The sequence below is a fragment of the Cryptotermes secundus genome, unplaced genomic scaffold (assembly GCF_002891405.2).
Source record: "Cryptotermes secundus unplaced genomic scaffold, Csec_1.0 scaffold88, whole genome shotgun sequence".
Classification (NCBI taxonomy): Eukaryota; Metazoa; Arthropoda; class Insecta; order Blattodea; family Kalotermitidae; genus Cryptotermes; species Cryptotermes secundus.
In genome coordinates this window covers 804,961-823,860 of record NW_019724585.1, presented here as the reverse complement: position 1 = coordinate 823,860, position 18,900 = coordinate 804,961, and the positions used below count along the sequence as shown (strand labels likewise).

The window sequence follows — 18,900 nt, the reverse complement described above, 5'->3', positions numbered from 1 at the left end:
AACATTCCTGAGTCGATAAGCCGACTACCGTTGCTTCAGAAGGTAAGGACTAGTTTTGGCAGAGCTTATAGTGACAGCTGTTTTGTGTGATCGTCAATTTTGCAATGGCCCGAACACGTGAAAAAGTTGAGAAAATTCGTGAAATCATCAAGGAAGATCGACAACGGACCATTGAAGAAATTGTGGAGCTGTCGGGAGTGACTTGGAGCTCAGTTCAGCGAATTTTGACAGAAGATTTGGGAATGAAAAGGGTGGCTGCGAAATTCGTGCCACGACTGCTGACTGCTGAACAAAAACAAGGTCACGTGGAAGCATGCTGTGCTTTGAAAGAAGAGTCCCGAAATGATCAAAACTTTTTTTCAGCGTTTTGCTGATGTTGCTGAGGTGAAGGAAAAAAATGACGGAGGCCCTGTCAAGCATCTCAAAAGATGAATTTAGACAATGTTTTGAAAAATGGAATAAAAGACTAGACAAGTGTATTAGTGTAAGTGGAGAGTACTTTGAAGGGGATTGAAGGTTTGTGCTTAAAATTTGAATAAATAAGTTTAAAAAAAATAAGTTCGGTTTCTTTTGGGTACCCCCTCGTAAATCTAAGTAATTAATTTTGTAAATTGGCCATGCATTCTGCCTGCCTTAGCAGTTTGAAACAGGCACATGTTGAGGCTGCTGAAGTAATGGGCAGAAATATGGACAATATACGGACACCGAAACTCAGTGCCTTGCAGTAGGTAGACAGGTGTAGATGAAGTGGAAGGGAAGATGTTAGAAGCACACTATACCATAACATGTCCTGACTTGCCCTCTGGTTATGTTGATCCACCTCTTGACAGTTTGGATTGTTTTTTGGGCTGACCCTGATACCATGCAGGGCTTAATCATTTCTTGTAGAGCCATCAATTGAGAAAGTGATTGAATTTGTAGCTTCTCTTTTTGAAGTCTCAGTTTAACAGCCCAGCATCATGTTTTTGAACATCATAGGGCATTTTATGAGCCAGAGCGTCTTGACAGTTTGTCTGCTGTACGTCATCTTTGGGGTGCAAGCATGGGTGGCCTCTCCACAAGCTCAAAGTTGCTTAAGATGAGTACTGTCCAGAAGCTGTTCTGTGATCTCACATGTGGCTTGAATTGTTCACTCATCTAGTCACATACATTTTCTGGATCTTTTGATCAGGCACAGCTGTCAATTCACTGCTCACAAAAACTGAATAAGTACAGGAAACTCCCAGTTATATGATGATCAGGCATCTTGAAAAGTTTCAGAGACTGTTTAGCATTTTTATAAAATTCAGAGACAGAGTTGCTGTGTGTATATTTTTACTTGCCACATGGTAGTTCTCCCAGCTGCCACTAGCATCACTGCCTACCATCCTCCCTCATGCAAGTTCCTCTGCAGTCATAGTGAGGTGCAATTATAATAGAGGCTAATTTAATTTGTAATCATGTTACAAATTATTTCATCGATCTGCTGTGTAACTTATGAAGTTTCCCAAGTTGGAAGTAAAGCATAAACATGTTGTTTTGATACAAGTATCATGTTTTTTGATATTATCCATCATCTTGTCTATATTTTTCAAAACACAAGTTTGGGAGACTGGATTCTGTCTCCGTCCTTAGGTAAAACCTACTCAGTTGGACCCAATAGATAGAGCTACTCCCTAGAGACTAGTCTCACAAACGTTGTGCTTTGAAAAATAAACAGGACGGTTTTTAAATATAGACAGGACAATGGATAATGTCCAAAAGCACGATACTTGTAGCAATGTACCATTGTCACAAACTTTTAGATCTTGTATGTTATTTTGACTTTGAAACAGAAGATGGCAATATGAAAGGACTGGGAAAGTGAGAATCGTATGAAAATTGGGTTCTGTAAGAATTTTTCTCATGAAACCAACAAATTCATGTAACTGGCACATTCCATTTCCCAGGTGGCCAGATAATTACACTAATTAGCTTGTCAAGTATGTATGACTTTTGGATTCATGCATTTACATGTGTTTAATCCATTAATATTTTTATCTAGTACCTTCTGTTTAAAAACAATTGTGCTTTTTTAAGGCACATAATTTATTGGTTCGTTACAACTCATTTGATATATGTATTAAATCCACCAGAGTTTTTATCTATTGCCTTATGCAATGTGTGCTGATGGTTGGAAACCTTACACCATGTGCTGTTTTTCAAGAATAATTCTCCTGTTTTCAGACCCATATGAAGTGATCAGACTCTTTCCAGAACTGCTGCCACAGCAGTCTCGTGGACACCAAGAGCCAGATCAGCACCCCAGATTGCAGGACCGGGACTTGGAAAGTGGTTTGCTGGCCCTTATTGAATTTCTCACTGAGGTTCTTAAACATCTTTCTTGTTCATTTTGTGTGTATAATGATTTTTATAGTTTAATTCATGTGTCTGGCCATGTATGGATATCTGCTAGCAATGTTCCAAGAATAGGCTCCTTGTTGTAACAGTCAGCCCAACAAAATTTCCTTTAGATCAGTAGCTGCTTGCTGCACTTCTTATGTTGTGTAGCATTTGTCCAACTTCAGCCATAATTTAGTGAAAGGTAAAATATGTATGTCCATAGAAATACACATTTTCCAAATGAGTGCTTTCCTATTTTGCATACCTCACTGGCTGTAATTTTCACTTATTAGAATTATAAATACAAGGTAATGGTGTCCGTGTAACAGGCCGTGAAAGCCCATAGGGGTGTGAGAGGTCAAGGCTTCCACATCTTCTAGACCGTCGGCTCATAGATGGTGGTAATGTTGTCAGCCTTACGCGCTGGCCGCCCTTTTACCCCCCAGGAAATTCCAGGTACTCATTTCTGTTAGAGGCTGAGTGGACCTCAGGGTCAGAGTGTCTCTGGAAGGAATAGGCCAATTAAAAAATTTAATGATGTAGGTAATGGATTATTACCTCACAGCATCCACCTTTCTCTGCCCTTTTCAGAATCATTTGGACAGACAGCATGCCCTCCACATAATGTATTTATTTTGTACAAACAACATAAGTGAGTTCTGTGATAATAGTGATCAGTTCCATTCAGAAGACGTTTTGCTCTATGTTTGTCTTAGTCAACAGATTATGAAGAAGTTTTCCTATCTTGAATTATTCTGTCTGTATGTGGTGATAATTTTAAAACAAGAAGTATAATCACTAGATATAATTAGTTGGTTCATTTTCATGGTTGTGTTCTGTCAACATTAACTTGCTGGAAATTGTTGCAGGCAAACATATGAAATCAAAAAGACATTGAATATGGAGAAGCTCCCATTTCTTGTTACCACTTGACATTCTGTTTCAGTGATCCAAATTCAGTAAGCTGAGCTTAAGATTTTCCTCAGTTTAGTGCTCAAATCCACTGATTACCAAGCAAACCATAGATGTGGGTTTCTCTATATTTTAAGAACAGGAAAGATGAAACAAAATATGTTCAAAAATTCTTACACATCCTCAGTTAAAAATTTCATAGAATTTATATACCAGAATCCTATGACAGAGCTAAACATACATGGTAATTGCACAGAACAAGGTTGTGGCCTGTCTACAAGCCTACAGAAACTTCAGGTAGCGTAGTACTCAGGGATGGAATGAATTTATTTGGAAGAGAAGCTAATGGATACTGGAAAGTTTTGTGGAGTTAATAGTTGTGCATTGTAGTTACTATAAAGCTAGGAAGCACAATAGACCATTGAAGGTTGCAGTGCTAGGGCCAGTTTTATGGCTCACCTCTCATACTCATACTTTAAAGCTAAATTTTGAACAGGAAAAAAAAATTATAGTAGGACAGTGGTTTAATAAAGTTTGTACTCACTATTTGTAAGAGTTATATGGAATGCTAGCTCTGATGCTTGTTGCTGTTATAGGTACGACACAAACTCATGGGAGATACCAAGACGAACACAGAAAATGAGCAGCAGAATAATATCAACCACAAGTCGACACAGCAGCTACTACAAATTATAGATACGACTCTTCTCAAATGCTATCTGCAGGTGGGTCAGAATCACCCAGTGGATTCTTACTACACTGAAAGAGTGTCTTGAGATGCTAATAGTCGCCCAGCTGGTCAAGAAATTCTCCAGCTTTTGTGGAACCCTAACATTCCTTACCACATTTGAATATAATAGTCACTGGATGGTATCCTAAGCCAGTTGAATCTGGTCCACAAATTTACTTCTTATTTCTTACCTATCCACTTTGTTGTATTTACCCCTTTCACATGTAATTTTCCCATGTTTTTCAGCTTCATTTTTATGGATTTCTCATATCTTTGTGTGCTACATGCCATACTCATCTCACCTTCATTTGATTTCCCTAGTAATATTTGGTGATGAGTACAAATTATGAAGCTCCTCATTATGTAAGTTTCTCAAACCACCTGTTACTTGTTCTCTCTTAGGCCCACATATTCTCATTAGGACCATGTTTTCAAATGGCCTCAGTCTGTGTTCTTCCTATATGATGAGAGACCAAGATTGACACCCATATAAAGCTTAAGGTAAAATTACAGTAAATTAATGCTCTTTCATTCATAATGTAATCCAGATGCTAGCCATGAAAATTAAGAAATTAAATTAAAGTATCCCAATCAACTTTTTGATTTTAAATATCTTGGTTAGGGATTCAGAATAAATTTGGATATTTTTTAAACCATTGAATAGTGCTCTGATGCTTGAAGAAGTAATGATGATTTTGATTCTGATAGAAGTGATTTGAATTAGGAATTTTGTAGCATGAGACCATCACTAAAAAGTAGGTTGTGGAATTTATATACCTCATTATTTTTAAGAAGAAACTGAAATAATTGTTCTTATTTATGAACATGAATAGAGACATTCCCCTTATTTAACACTACACAACCTTTGAATTCATATGCAGTATAATCATCTGAATTGTAATATAACCTGAAGAATTACAGAGTTAATATCAAAATTCTCCACTGAAAATCCTGACTGACCCACTGAACTCCCATCACGCACCTGTGTCACTAAGACTGATGTTAAGTTTATCTTCCAGTGTCCTTTTCAGTTTTCCAAGTGACCATTTTCCAACAGTTTCCATATACAAGATCGTTTATGTGTTACAGTCTCCTCCATGTCAGTTACATGTCCAGCCCATTTTTATTTGATTTTACTACTACAGAACTACTGGATGACATGTATAAATCATGAACTTCCTCATTCTATGTGAGAGAAAGTCAAAATATGACATTTGCAGCAGTGATAAAGGTGCAGATATAAACAACATGAACCTTCCTCATTTAAACATAGATGATTTTGATTTTTCTATGAGCATTTAATAACACCATGATGTGTTAACATGACTTCTCCATTGATAGAATGCACGAAATAAGAGCAACAGTCTGTAATACAGTTCTGTTGCTTTGAGAATGTGAAATTTATTAATGAGGGTTAAGGGTAGAGATTATTGTATTCATTCATTCATTCATTCATCAGTAATCTGTCAAGACGACAGGCCCACAGTCTCTTCCAAAACAGTTCCTCCACTTAATGTGATCTACAGCTTTCTCCTTCAAATGAAAATATCCTCTTCTGTCCCCAAGGTCACCCAGCATCTTCTTACGTCTTCTGGTCACTTCTATCTGCCCCTCTATCTTTCCTTCAATAACTTCTTTTAGAAGGCAGTTACTGCGTAAGATATGACCAATCCAATTAGCCTTTCATTTTCTTATTTCATGTAGGATATTCCTCTGCTCACTGACTCTAAATAACACTTCTTCATTTCTCACATAATCAGTCCAACTGATTGTATAAACCAGAGAAATTATGAATGAGCAGAGAAATCCAGAGGAGGACACGCTGAAGTTAATGACCCAAGTGGTTATCAGTGTATTATATAAAGTTTAAAGAGCAAATTGATCAGAGCATCCAGGTCAGTTGAATTTACATCTATGAAAGTGCATTTGAAATGAACATCACTAATGGAAAGCAACAATGCAAGAATAGCTTCAGTTACAATCACAGTCTTTTTTATTGTAATGGGATCAGGAAACCTCCAGACCCTTGGACCAAATGTATCATAAAGCAGGGAAGTTATATGGAAAAATAAGATATGCCCAAGTAGTGTGGTTATTTTGTCAAAACTGGAAATAAAATTGTCTTTAGTCATTTTAGTAATATACAAAATTTGAATGAAAATAAAATTAAGATAACCTGTGGATAATTTACTCTAAAATACCTCTGTGACTAGTTGCTGAACCTTATACACTATACCGCACAACCAGCACTGTCATTATCATCCATTGACATTTCTTGCAATTATAACTGAAGGAACTTCATGCTAAAATAGAAGTTATTCTGTGTGTAGACAAATGATGCACTAGTGGCTCCTTTGTTGAGGCTAAACCACTGTCACCTTGGGGAGACAGAGAAGACGCTGAAGAAGCATCAGAAGTTTAGTGAACTTATCATTCTCTACCAAACCAAGGGGCTGCATCGGAAGGCTTTAGAGCTACTCCAGAAGCAGGCAGACCAACCCGACTCCTCTCTCCATGGATATGAGCGCACTCTGCATTACCTCCAGCATCTTGGTCAGTATATGTTTTATTTCTTAGCAGGGTAAGCTAAAGTTGCCCCTTTGCTTAATTAATTGAGCATTATATCAAGAAGATACATATGTGGGGGAGTGGAGGCACTGTGGCACTAAATGGAGGTGAGTGGTTAGCTTCGACCCTCCTGCTGCTTTACCTCTGGTGAAAGAGCTCCAGGGACCCACTTAGATAGGAGACTGGGTGGGCCCCAGCGCTGGTCTGGACACTGAAGTAGAGACAAATCTCTTGGCCATGCTGGGAATAGAACCCCAGCTGTGCATCCTGTAGCCTGTTGCTATACTGAATTAGCTATCTTGTATCTTTGCAGTGTCAGTGACACTTGAGAGTTGCATTCAGCCCTTGTGAAAGTCCCAGGCAATCCATATTCAGGTTACCATGTCTGCACTGACAGATAGTACACATAATTGCAGTTTCCTGATGAGCTACTGTGTATGAACATGGACATGGTAAAAACAGGCATATTAATGCCATTCAGGAAAGAAATGCCTTGTACTCTAAAAAAGAACAAAATGGAGAATATGAAGCAAAAGGATATGCTTTCATTAAGAAACAACAAAGAATTTGCTCTTGTTTGAAGGGACAAGTGTACAACCATAGTGTTCAGTACTTTTTGTACAGAGTGCAAAATTGAGGTGAGAGAAATGCCTTCTAAATATCCAAGCAGTAAAGAAACAAAATGTGGTGTGGTATTAAATTAAATATGTAGGAATTGTCAACTGCTATAGCAAACGTATTGGTACTCCCTCATGTCAGTTATCAGGAGGCCAAAGAAATGGACTAGGAAAGTGTTTGTCTCTCACCTATGTCATATGTAAAGCAAAGACTTTGCAGAAAGATACAGTATAGTGCTGTAAGATGTGCAACAAAAAAACATTTCTACACATTGTGTGAATGGTACCATGCAGTCAAAATCTTTTTATAGGATTCATAAGCAGCTATACTTGTAAATACATAACAGAGTTTGTGTCAATACTGACATACAAAGTGATGAAATGTACTTATTCCCTTACTGTATATGCAGAGTCTTCCTCAATAGGCTGAATCCAGTGTCCCCAACTGCGAGGAAAACATGCAGACAGGATCTTGATGTGCATTAAGCAATAAAAAGATGGCAGAGACCCTGTCTGCTCCCTTAGTATGCAGTTGTTTGTCTTACATGGCTGTCTGCACATATGAACGACTCACTGTAACTTGTATTGGTCCTTTCTTTGTTTCTGTTCTCATAAGACATTCAGAAATCTGTTTTGTGTTCTCATTTACAGTACTGAATTGAGATGGTGAAATATGTGCTTGAGCAGCAGTTTTTTTTTATGCATACTTATGTGAAAAGTGAATCATATTAATCATGTAAAAGAGGTTTTGCCCTAAGTAGCTACATGAGTGATTTTCAAATTGGTGAAGAAAGTGAAGAAACTGAATCTTTCTTGTACAGATACACTTGATGGAATAATGTTATAACCGAGGAAAAGCCTGATGAAATTGGAGCCAGATTAGAACATTCACCTCACAGATACCTGCCATGATTAACTCACCAGGCACCGGTTTTGACAGAAACAGTGTGGAGAGCGACTGAACACAGTCCATTGCTATACAAAATTTGACACATTCAAGTAACTGGCGTAGGTAATTACAAGGAAATTAATTTTTTAAACTGGTTTTTGCTGGCAGTACATAATGGCTTTCTTGAACCTAAACATAAATTTCTTTATAAGATCTGAGGTTTTCATGGTGGTGACTATGAAGAAGCAGTCTTCTGGGATGTTGCGCCATGTAGATATTGTGTTAACCGACATTTCAGAGGAATGTATCACCTCCATCTTCAGGGTAGAAGAGAGAAGAAAATCCGTGAGCGAGGAACCAGCATGAATAGGTGCTAACTACTCATGCTGGTTCCTTGCTCATAGATTTTCTTCTTTTTTCTTCTACCCTGAAGATGGAAGCGATACATGGCACAACAACCCAGAAGACTGCTTTCTTCATAAATTTCTTTTCTGAAGAAGCTTGGTTCTATCTGAGTGAGTATAGCAGTGCTCAGAAGCATACGTGGTCTGTCCAAAAAGAAACCAAACTTGTTAAATAGGGCGCCAATGAGCCAACACAGGTGACTCGTGACAGTGGCACTGTGTAGCGGTGACCTTAAGCTTTAACTTGACACCTGCCCAATCAGACCACATCAATTAGTCATTGAGTACATGCAGTAGAGTGAACCTTATCTTGTGCCTTTTGCGATTCTTGCCAAGTTGAAACATGAAGGACCACGAAGAGCAACGTGTTTGCATGAAATTCTGTTTCAAATTGGCAAAAACTTTAACAGAGACTTCAGATGTCGAAGCAAGCATATGGAGAGGATTGTTTGAGCCATACACAATGTTATGAATGGTATCAACGTTTCGAATCAGGCAGACCATCCACCGACAATAATCCCAAACCTGGACGGCCTTCCACATCAGCGGATGATGATCATGTTGAGAAAGTGCATGCTGTGATTTGTGGAAATTGCTGCCTAACTGTCCATGAAGTTTCTGAAGAAGTAGATATCTGTAAAAGTTCGTGCCACACACTTTTGACAGAAAAACTGGAGCTGCATCGTGTTGCCGCAAAATTTGTGTCACGTCTTTTTGACAGATGAGCAAAAAGCGAACCATGTCACAGTCAGTCAGAAACTCTTTGATCGTTCAAATGCTGACAAAAACTTTCTGAAAAATGTCATCACAGGTGATGAAACGTGGGTGTATGGGTATAATATCAAATTGAAAGCTAAATCGTTGCAGTCGGTAGAAAAATCATCGCTCCAACCAAAAAGAGCACATCAGAGTCAATCAAATGTGAAGGTGGTGGTAATCTTTTTTTATGGGAAGGGCATTTTTCATCATGAGTTTGTTCCACATGGTCAGACAGTCAATGGACAGTTTTACTTGGAGGTCATGAAGCATTTGAGGGAGGCAGAGCAAAGGAAGAGGCCTGAGGGGTGGAGAAACAAGACCTGGATGCTACACCACGACAACACACCTGCTCACACATCGCTCCTCATCCGTGAATTTTTGGTGAAGCACGACTGTCATCCCCCAAGAGCCCTACTCTCCAGATTTGGCCCCTGCAGACTTTTTTGTTTCCAAAGCTGACATCCACTCTGACAGGTCACTGATTTCAGATGGTAGAAGAGTTAGAAGAAAATTTGCTACAGGACCTGTGCACTATCCCACAAAGCACGTTCCAGGACGCATTCCAGAACTGGAAGAACTGGAGCAGTATTAATCTGAGACAATGTGAAGTACGCATTCATGATCAGAAGATTGGTGTGCAGTGTGCCATTATTGCTACACAGATAATAATATCTGTATCTTTTGAACAGACTTAATTCAGAGTGATATGTTAATGACATTCTCTGGCCCTGTTTTGAGAGCATTACAGAAGGAGAAAGATCTTCAGACTTAAATCTCTGTGATTTTTACCTGTTGGGAAACTGAAAGAATGAAGTGTATCCAAATCATTCCCACACATTGGGTGAACTTCAGAGCAACATTTGTGAAACAGTTCCTTCTGTTGAAATAATTGAACTCACACTTGTATTAAATGATCTTCTCAAGAGAATTTAAGTTTGTGTAAGAAGATAAGGGAGACATTTGGAGCATCTACAGTGATGGTGAGTTCTTCTAAACCATTTATTTCCTTTAAGAAATGAACATCCATATTTATAATGCATGGTGTGTTAGCCATGCGTCTTAGACTCCATTGTCTCAACATATGATGGCTAAGGGTTTTTCTAACAGGCTGGATAATAAGAGAGACAGGTGATTCAGCCCATCAGGAAAGACTTTGTGTTCTGAGCCATAAGAAGTAGTGAAGAATTCCTTTTTGAACTCAATATAGAATCAGAAATCTATTTTTGTTCATGTAAAACCAAAATAATTAGGTTGGCATGTGAGAAGGCAGTGTTAGCTATGTGGGAAGTGTGTAGACATTTCTAGTGAATACAAAGTGCACTGAGACATATAATATTTTAGAAACTGGAAACTTACGTTAAGAACTTTCCATCATATAATTATATAGTTCTTTGCTGTTAGATGTGGATCTACATGGTAAAACTCTCATATATTAATTTCTAGTTTTACTCATTTTGAATAGTTGTAAGCATGTCTTATAAGAAAATATATTTTTTACAGAAATATTCTGCTTGCAGGCAAAATAAAATTTGGATGCCTCAAATAAATGTTCCTTTTGTCAGATTTCTGTGAAGTCAGGTGATTTGTTCAGAATTTTTAGTGGGAACACAAGCACAATATGTATCTTTCTTTAAAGCTGATTTTCATTTCAGAGATCAGCCTAAAAACTGAACTGATAATCGTACTATCGTAATCTGTAACATTTTTCAGAGAACTATGAATTTGCTGGTGAATAAGAACAAAAGTCAGATGTGTGAATTATGTCTTTATACTTTGTAAGATAATTTTTTGTATTTCCTGTCCATTGAGCATGCTGCAGTCTTTCCCTGTGGGTAAATTGATTGAGTAAGAAGACAACCATTCATCTTCTTCTGAAGTTATGGTAGAATGCATGAAGCTTTACCTCCATGTCCCTTACATTTTTCATGGTGTGATGCTAATTAGGCTCATTGGCCTGTGTTTTCCCCGTCATTTATATATTCATTTGATGTTAGAACATTTTGTTTATATTTTTGAATATGTCATGATTAGGCAAGGACCACATCAATCTGATGCTGGACTTCGCTGGTTGGGTTTTGGACGCTAACCCCGAGGAGGGTCTCAAGATGTTCACAGAGGATATTGCTGAAGTGGAGCAACTGCCACGTCCAAAAGTGCTGGATTACCTGCTGCGTACTCATAAGGATCAAGTCATCCCATACCTGGTACACCTAAAATTATTTACTTCTACTGCAGTCATTAGATTATGTATTGAGTGAATGACCAGTAGTAATGTTTGAATGTCTGACAAGAAAGTTCGCAAACTCGTCACTGTGTGCTTGCCATGGCAACAGTGGACAGAAACCTCAGTATGGTTTGATGACATTGACATATCACCATTTCACAGCTCTGTTGTTATTGATATGTGGCAGTCTCTTTCCGAGTGGCGTCTATTATTGTCTGAGTGTGTTTTGGTGTGCCGTCGCGAGAATGTTTGAATGAACATTAAATTTCTTGTTAAACTCGGCAAGAGTGCAAGCAAATTCAGAGAGATCTTAAAGCAAGTTTATGAGAATAATGCTATGAAGAAAAAAGCAGTTTACAAATGGGTGATACGTTTTTTCTGAGGGAAGAGAAGGTGTCACTGATGAAGAGAGAGCAGAATAACCAGCAATGAGCAGAACTGAAGAAAACATTATAAAAGTTCATCAAATTATGCGTGAAAATTGTCATCAGGCTGTCAGAAGCATTGCAGAGCAAGTGAACATCCACAGAGAAACAGTTAGGAAGATCTCAACATTAGGAAGGTGTGTGCAGAAATGGTTCCTAAGGACCTGCTCATATGGCACTGTCTGTGAGGGAGTTTTTAGCTAGTAAACAAATAACTGTGCTGGAACACCCTCCCTGTTGATCTGAAGGTCATTCAATAAAATGAGTTCCAAAATTGTTTTGATGGGTGGACTAGGCACTGGCATCAGTGCATAGCTTCCCAAGGGGAGTAGCTTGAAGGCAACCACAGTGATATTCAGCAGTGAGGTATGTAGCCCTTTTACTGCAATGAGTTTGCGCGCTTTATTGTCAGGCCACATATTCCTTGCACAAAGTGCATAAAATGAAAATGTAAATCAAAGGGTGTGTCTGTGCATGTATGGCTTCCACAACCACCCAGATTAATTAAAATTGGCATTTAAGACCTACACCAAAAGTTGAGAGGTGAATGGAACTTGTTGATTCCTTAAAAACAGCTCATCATCCTGAAGATGTACACGTGCAGATTATCAGTTACACAAGATCAACATCTTTTATCTGAAACTCTTTTCAGTATGGTGAATATTTAAAGAAATAAAGTGGAACCCTCTTAAGATATGCCTGAAAAAAGATATTTTTATGTAATTTCTCATTTTACTTGATGTGAATAAAAATAAATGTGAATTAATTATTTATTTTTTATCAAGGTTGTTAAATTAATTTTAATAAAAAACAGAACAAAAACTCCATGGTTTTAGTCCGCAAGCGAAGTATGCCGACAGAGTGACTGCCGCTTGTCAGCGAAGTTAATGAATTTTAATTCTTGCCCTTTATTGGTTAAGTGATGACATTCTTAAACATGGGTCATTATTTTTCATTCACATGTATTTCGCATTAACAAATGCGGTATTACTATAATTAGGAAGTTGCACTGTTTTAACTGTCTGTAACTTTTTACAGTATTTGTCCGGTGTTATTGGTTTAACATATCTTGAAAGAGACTGAAAGTATTCATTTGTAGTCTCGCAGACTTATAACAATACACTCTGGGGTATTGAGGATTCCCTGCAGATAATGGCCAAAGTTTTCAAGTTGTACTTTGCTTCAAACTACGTTGCAAGTGGTTTGCATTCATCAAAAAGATGAGTCAGCCTTCTCTTCTGCCTTTTTATTCACATCCGTGTGGTCAGAGTTGGTCCACATGTAGCTCTTTGCATGCTGGAAGGATATTGTCTGCACAGACAGTTTCTTTGAACATAGTGCTGAGGTTTTAGTTTCTCTTGAAGACTGGATCATGTGTCAGAGCTTATTTTTCTTCTTAATCATCATCTTGCTCATCTGGCACTGCAGTTGCATTGAACCCAGCCTTCACAAAACACTGACAGTTTCCAGGCCAATGGAGTTCCATGCCTTCACAAGCATGGACACAGCATTTGGTAAATATATTTTTTTAACCATTTTCAAATGAATGCAGCTTCTGCAGCAATCACAGTGCAAGGCCCATATGGAACTTCTCTTTGAAGGTTTTGGTAGCATCTATTCCATTGGTTGAAGTACAGAAGTTGTATTTGCAGGACAAAATTCTGCTTTCACATCTTTCAGGCTTCATATATCATTTGGGTGTGTAGGGCACTATTCAATGAAGAGGAGTATTGTCCTGTTCTTTGGTGTGATTCCTCTGTCAAAGCAAACCAGAAATCCGTACAGTTTTATTGTGACTGTAGATACATGGTGTGGACTTGATATTCTTGAAGCAGTGAGGTTGTTTTGCTTTACCCATCACAAGGGATGGCACTTTCTCTGAACCTTCCATGTTAGCCCGGAAGAGAATGATGATTTTCTTCTTGTTTGTTTTCATGCCTTTGCACTTTGCATCTTTCTCCTTTGAAAGTGTAGGTATGATCTTGGGGCACAATGTGAAGCCCCACTCATTAATATGAAGATGTCACATATATAACTTTAAGAAAGCAGTACCTGATAGTGATTTATATTAAATTTCTGGTTATCTGTTATTCAAGTATCCAGGGTCCTCATCTGGTTGGCAAAGGTTTCAAAGATTATTTCAAATGTTGATGAAGTTATTCAAAATCAAATTTGTTATGATATATTCACCCTCCATGTGGTAGTTCTTCCAGCTGCCATTACCAGCACTACCATCATTCCTCATGCAGATGCCATTAGAGTAGAGACTAGTTCATTCTGTGATCACAATACAGTAAGTGTATCCATAGTCTTGTACCTGTCTGTCTGCTCTGTTGCTTAGGAAGACTCCCAGAAAAACTAAATCAAAATGTTTTAAGTCTATATTGGGTGTCAGAGTTTTTTCTTGAAATTGGCAGACATGTGTAACCAGAACACACTATTTCCCATACATGCCAGAGTATGGGAAGTTCAGTATATAAATTTATTTTCTGTCTCTCTTGTGACTACTAAATGTACATGTAGCCAAGCATTGCTGTGGAGTTCAAAGAAATACTACCATTTAATAAGTAAAATTTGAATTAAGTTCACATTTTCACTCTCAAAATATAATCTTGTTTTTTAGCTTAACTGTGAAGTTTGGGTGTGTATTTTTGTTTGTGTGTGTGCATGCACATGTCTCAAGACAACTTGTAAATGGGTGAAAAATGAGATGTCTAACTGCACAACTGTAAATTTAGCAAATATTTACAAGTCCAGTCAGAGAGAAACCATCTGATACATTTTTTGTATTTAATCCATGAGTAAATGATTCCACCCTACATATTTTGGCTATTCAGCCATCCCCAGCGGTATTGACCAAGTTTTAAAGGCTTTGAGAGTTTTATATTTCACTGTATTGTGAATACAGTGAACATCAGTCTCTGATGGGAAAGACAGATATAGTTGTGCAGAGTGTCTTTTTTCTATTTCACACTGACATTCCTGGTCTGAAAAGATGCCATTGCATTTAGTTGCTATGAGAAATAAGATTTTTTTGCTAGTATGTCAGTATGGAGTTTGTGCCATTGAGGTACACTATAGTAATAACAAACAGCTTTATAATTGTAGGATTTTAGGTTTTCACAGTTGTGGTTCTGAAGAAATCTATCTTGTGGAATGTAACACCATGTAATCCAGTGAAAGTCAATTGACATTTCACAGGAACATTTCGCCTCCATCTTCAGGATTGGAGAATATGCCAAGGAAGAAACCAAAATGAATTAGGTAGCAAGCAGAGCCAACCCTGAAGATGGAAGTGACATTTTCCTCCAAAATGCTAGTTGACTTTCAGTGGACTACACTTTGTTATATCCCAGAAGATAAAACTTTTCTGCTTTATAATTTTATGAGAGTTAATGTTTTCATGGCAGTGAAGATTCATGTTGTGGTCATCTAGATTATGCAGCATATAGTCTGTTAAGTGGCTAACATGGTGTTTCCAGTTTCAGGGTAGAAGCACAAGCTGGAAACTGCCAGTGGTTTGTAGAATGTGGATGAGATAGATCTCTTCCACATTCTGTGAAATATGTCATGTTCTTCTCATGTATGCTCCTAACACGGAAAATACAGTGATAATTAAGCAATCACTTGATTTTCCAAACATCTCTTAATATTACAGGAACATATAATACATGTATGGGAAGATTCAAACCCCATCTTTCATAATGCTCTTGTGCATCAGTATCAGGAACGTAGTCAGCAGCTCCATGCAGCATCACCTGAAGAGGCACAAAAGATACGTAACAAATTACTGCACTTTCTAGAGACATCATCACATTACACTCCAGAGACAGTGCTTGTGCACTTTCCATATGACTGTAAGTATGTTGTGATAATGTATCCATGCTTGCTGCAAGTGCGTATTACACAGAACAAAATATTAGAAATTTATCCATATGTCATTCTGATGAAATTTTATATTGAACTCTTATCATAATCCACAATTAATATTGTGGCCCATAGGGTTGTGAGACGTTGAGGGTCCCACGCTATCTAGACAATCGGCTCAAAGATGGCGGTAAGATTGTCAGCCTTATGCACCGGCCACGCTTTACTTGCCAGGAAAATTATTTAATTAATTCCTGGTATTCATTCCTGTTAGAGGCTGAGTAAACCCCAGGGCCTAGTGCGGCTGGAAGGATTAGGTCAACTGAAAAAATCAATGACCTCATCGGGACTTGAACCCGCGTCCTTCCGGCTTGTAGCATAGCCCCTCAAGCAACTACGCTACTGCGTGCCCCAATTTTATATTATTCTTTACATAACTATTTTTGTAGACAGTTTCTTTAGCTCCTTATTTAAAAGATATTTTATCATACTTGTATACAGTATGTCTTATAAGGAGTTGAACACTTTCTTTGTGTAATATTATATAACCCCCCAAAACTATAGATCCCATTAAAATCTTTGAACATTTTTTGGTATGTTGAGTATTTATAGAACTGCAAGAAAAAATAATTTCCAGCTCTTATGCAACGTGATATTTCTAGTAAAACAATAGAGTTGTATCTACAATAAGTGAACTCAAGACCAGTGATATGCAAAAGAGCAAAGGAAGAATTTGAATATTATGTCAGAGCGCAGTTCTCCACTCTTCTTTCTGGTGTCTTTGTTTCTATTATTGACTTCTTGATTACTTATTACCAGGTCTTTAGTTGCATAGGCTATTTAACGTTGAATAATGAATTTGAAAAAAAGCATTTACTGCATATTTTTAAGTTACTATCCCAGCATCTTTCTGGAGGTGCTGAGGAAAGCCATGAAAACTTTCTTTTTATGGTATTTTCGTTATTATCCAGTAAGAGGGCATTGCACATTTGCTGTACAGTATTTTGTATGGTTATATAAGCTATTTGTATTCCATCCTGTGTTTATAGTGCTGTATTAGCACTTATTTCGTTTTATTTGCAGGTTTATTTGAAGAAAGAGCCATTGTGCTAGGGAAGCTTGGTCGACATGAGCATGCTCTAGCCATATATATGAGCATCTTGGGAGATGTGCCACGTGCCATACAATACTGTGATAAGGTATTTGTCCTTCGGTACACATGGACTTATATGATTTTAATGTCTTCATTTGTAGAGATATATGCTGAGTCAGCTCTTCACTTTTACACTCCTACTTTGGATCAGAAATATCTGTGTGATCACATGTCATACATGATAAGGCTTTCATTTTGGGTTTTCCCAAAGAAAGTGCTGTTGTTGTACTTCAGCTCTTCACTTTTACACTCCTACTTTGGATCAGAAATATCTGTGTGATCACATGTCATACATGATAAGGCTTTCATTTTGGGTTTCCCCAAAGAAAGTGCTGTTATTGTACTTACTGTGGAATTATATGAAATATTCAAGGAATGTAACACCCTTTGATTCATCTACACTCTAAACCACAAACCTTTGTTGCAACATATATCACAACCGCTGTGTGAACCAGAAACTTACACATAACAATTATTGCTTTGAATCTATCACATTTACATGATGCATAACTGTAGAACTCCCACGTGTCACTTAGCTGCCAAGGGGCTAACCTATATGTTATTAAAACATTTAAAATACATTACTTACCCCTTGTTATGTAATTGGGCTTCATAAGTTATCCTGAGTGTCCTGAAAAAGGTAGGTTATACTAATCAGTTTCTTCCTAGTATCTCAAGGGTAACTAAGAGGTACTGGTAATATCAAGTGTCTGCATACTTATCTGTGCCCACCACAGAGATGAGAGACTGTTCATGACACCACCTGTTATATTTGCCCTCTGTGAGGCAGGGTCCTTCATGAGGAGCTGTGATCATGTCTGTGGGATGGCATCACATAGCTAAACGTTGCCATATTACATGACATCATATCACAGAAGGCAGTAACTGTTATTGTCATTTAGTTAATCAAGAAATGTCCTACCTCTCAATCAACCCAAAGATTAATTACCATGTTGAGATGAGCCCCCATTATACCCTGTTCTGAGCTAGTTAAATCCATTCCATACATTCTTTAAGATTCATTTCAATATTGTCCTCTCGTGTATGTGTAGATCTTCCAAGTAATCTCTTCCCTTCAGTTTTTCTGACTAAACTTTCCTGTGTATGTTTCATTTCTCCATACATCCTGCATTTCCCATTCATTCCCTTGACCTTGATCTGATCTCTCTAATAATATTTAGTATAGAGTAAAAATTAGGAATTATTTTGTTTTTGGAATATGAAAAAATCAGTTAGATTTTGTTAATATTGTCTAAATCTGGAAACTATCTGTTATAGTAGCGTTGTTGCTTCACAGGTTTACAACCAAGGCTCAGCAGGCTATGATGAGGTCTATGTACTTTTGATGAAGATGTTAATAACCCCACCAGACAGCAGCTGGCTTGTAATGGGAGCCCCCTCTTCCACATTGTCTTGTCCACCAACATCAGATCTCGAGACTGCACTCGCTCTCCTTGAACAACATGCCAGCAAGATTCACCCAATGAAAGCTCTCAGTGTTCTGCCTGACAAGGTACCATTGGGGCGAATTAGGCAGTTCCTAGAGGTTAGCCTGCAGAACAAGCTCAATGAGCGCAGGAGGTCCCAGGTGCTGAAAGGACTGATATATGCGGAACACTTGCAGGTATTACATTACCTAATGTATTGTAAATGTTTAATTATATGGCAGGGCTCACATTGTAGTTAGGATGTGAAATATACATTCTGGCTATCAAATAATGGCAGGTACTGACCCATAACTTAATTGTAAGTGATTAGGAGAATGCGTGAGGCTGTTTGATTGTGATGGTACCAGCGTTTGGCAAGACAATTTTTAAACTTGTATCTTATTAGTTACAGTTGAGGTTCTGACTGTGGTGACTGTGGAGGGCATGATCTTCTGGATTGTAATGCCATGTAGTTCAGTAGTAATCAACCGACATTTCAGAGGAATGTATCATCTTTGTCTTCAGTAATCAGCATACTGGCAAGGAGAGGATTCAGTGAACAGT

General features: G+C 37.9%; 1 protein-coding gene across 1 annotated transcript in view; it reads left to right on the top strand.

Moving 5' to 3' along the window:
• LOC111862280 (vam6/Vps39-like protein) overlaps positions 1 to 18,900 on the top strand; it is a 37,786-nt gene that overhangs the window by 12,533 nt on the left and 6,353 nt on the right. The window contains exons 8-14 of the mRNA XM_023847540.2: positions 2,206 to 2,345; positions 3,870 to 3,998; positions 6,334 to 6,556; positions 11,272 to 11,444; positions 15,548 to 15,746; positions 16,840 to 16,955; positions 18,207 to 18,533. Of these exons, the coding sequence (XP_023703308.1) occupies positions 2,206 to 2,345; positions 3,870 to 3,998; positions 6,334 to 6,556; positions 11,272 to 11,444; positions 15,548 to 15,746; positions 16,840 to 16,955; positions 18,207 to 18,533 (1,307 nt within the window). The remainder of the gene's footprint in view (positions 1 to 2,205; positions 2,346 to 3,869; positions 3,999 to 6,333; positions 6,557 to 11,271; positions 11,445 to 15,547; positions 15,747 to 16,839; positions 16,956 to 18,206; positions 18,534 to 18,900) is intronic.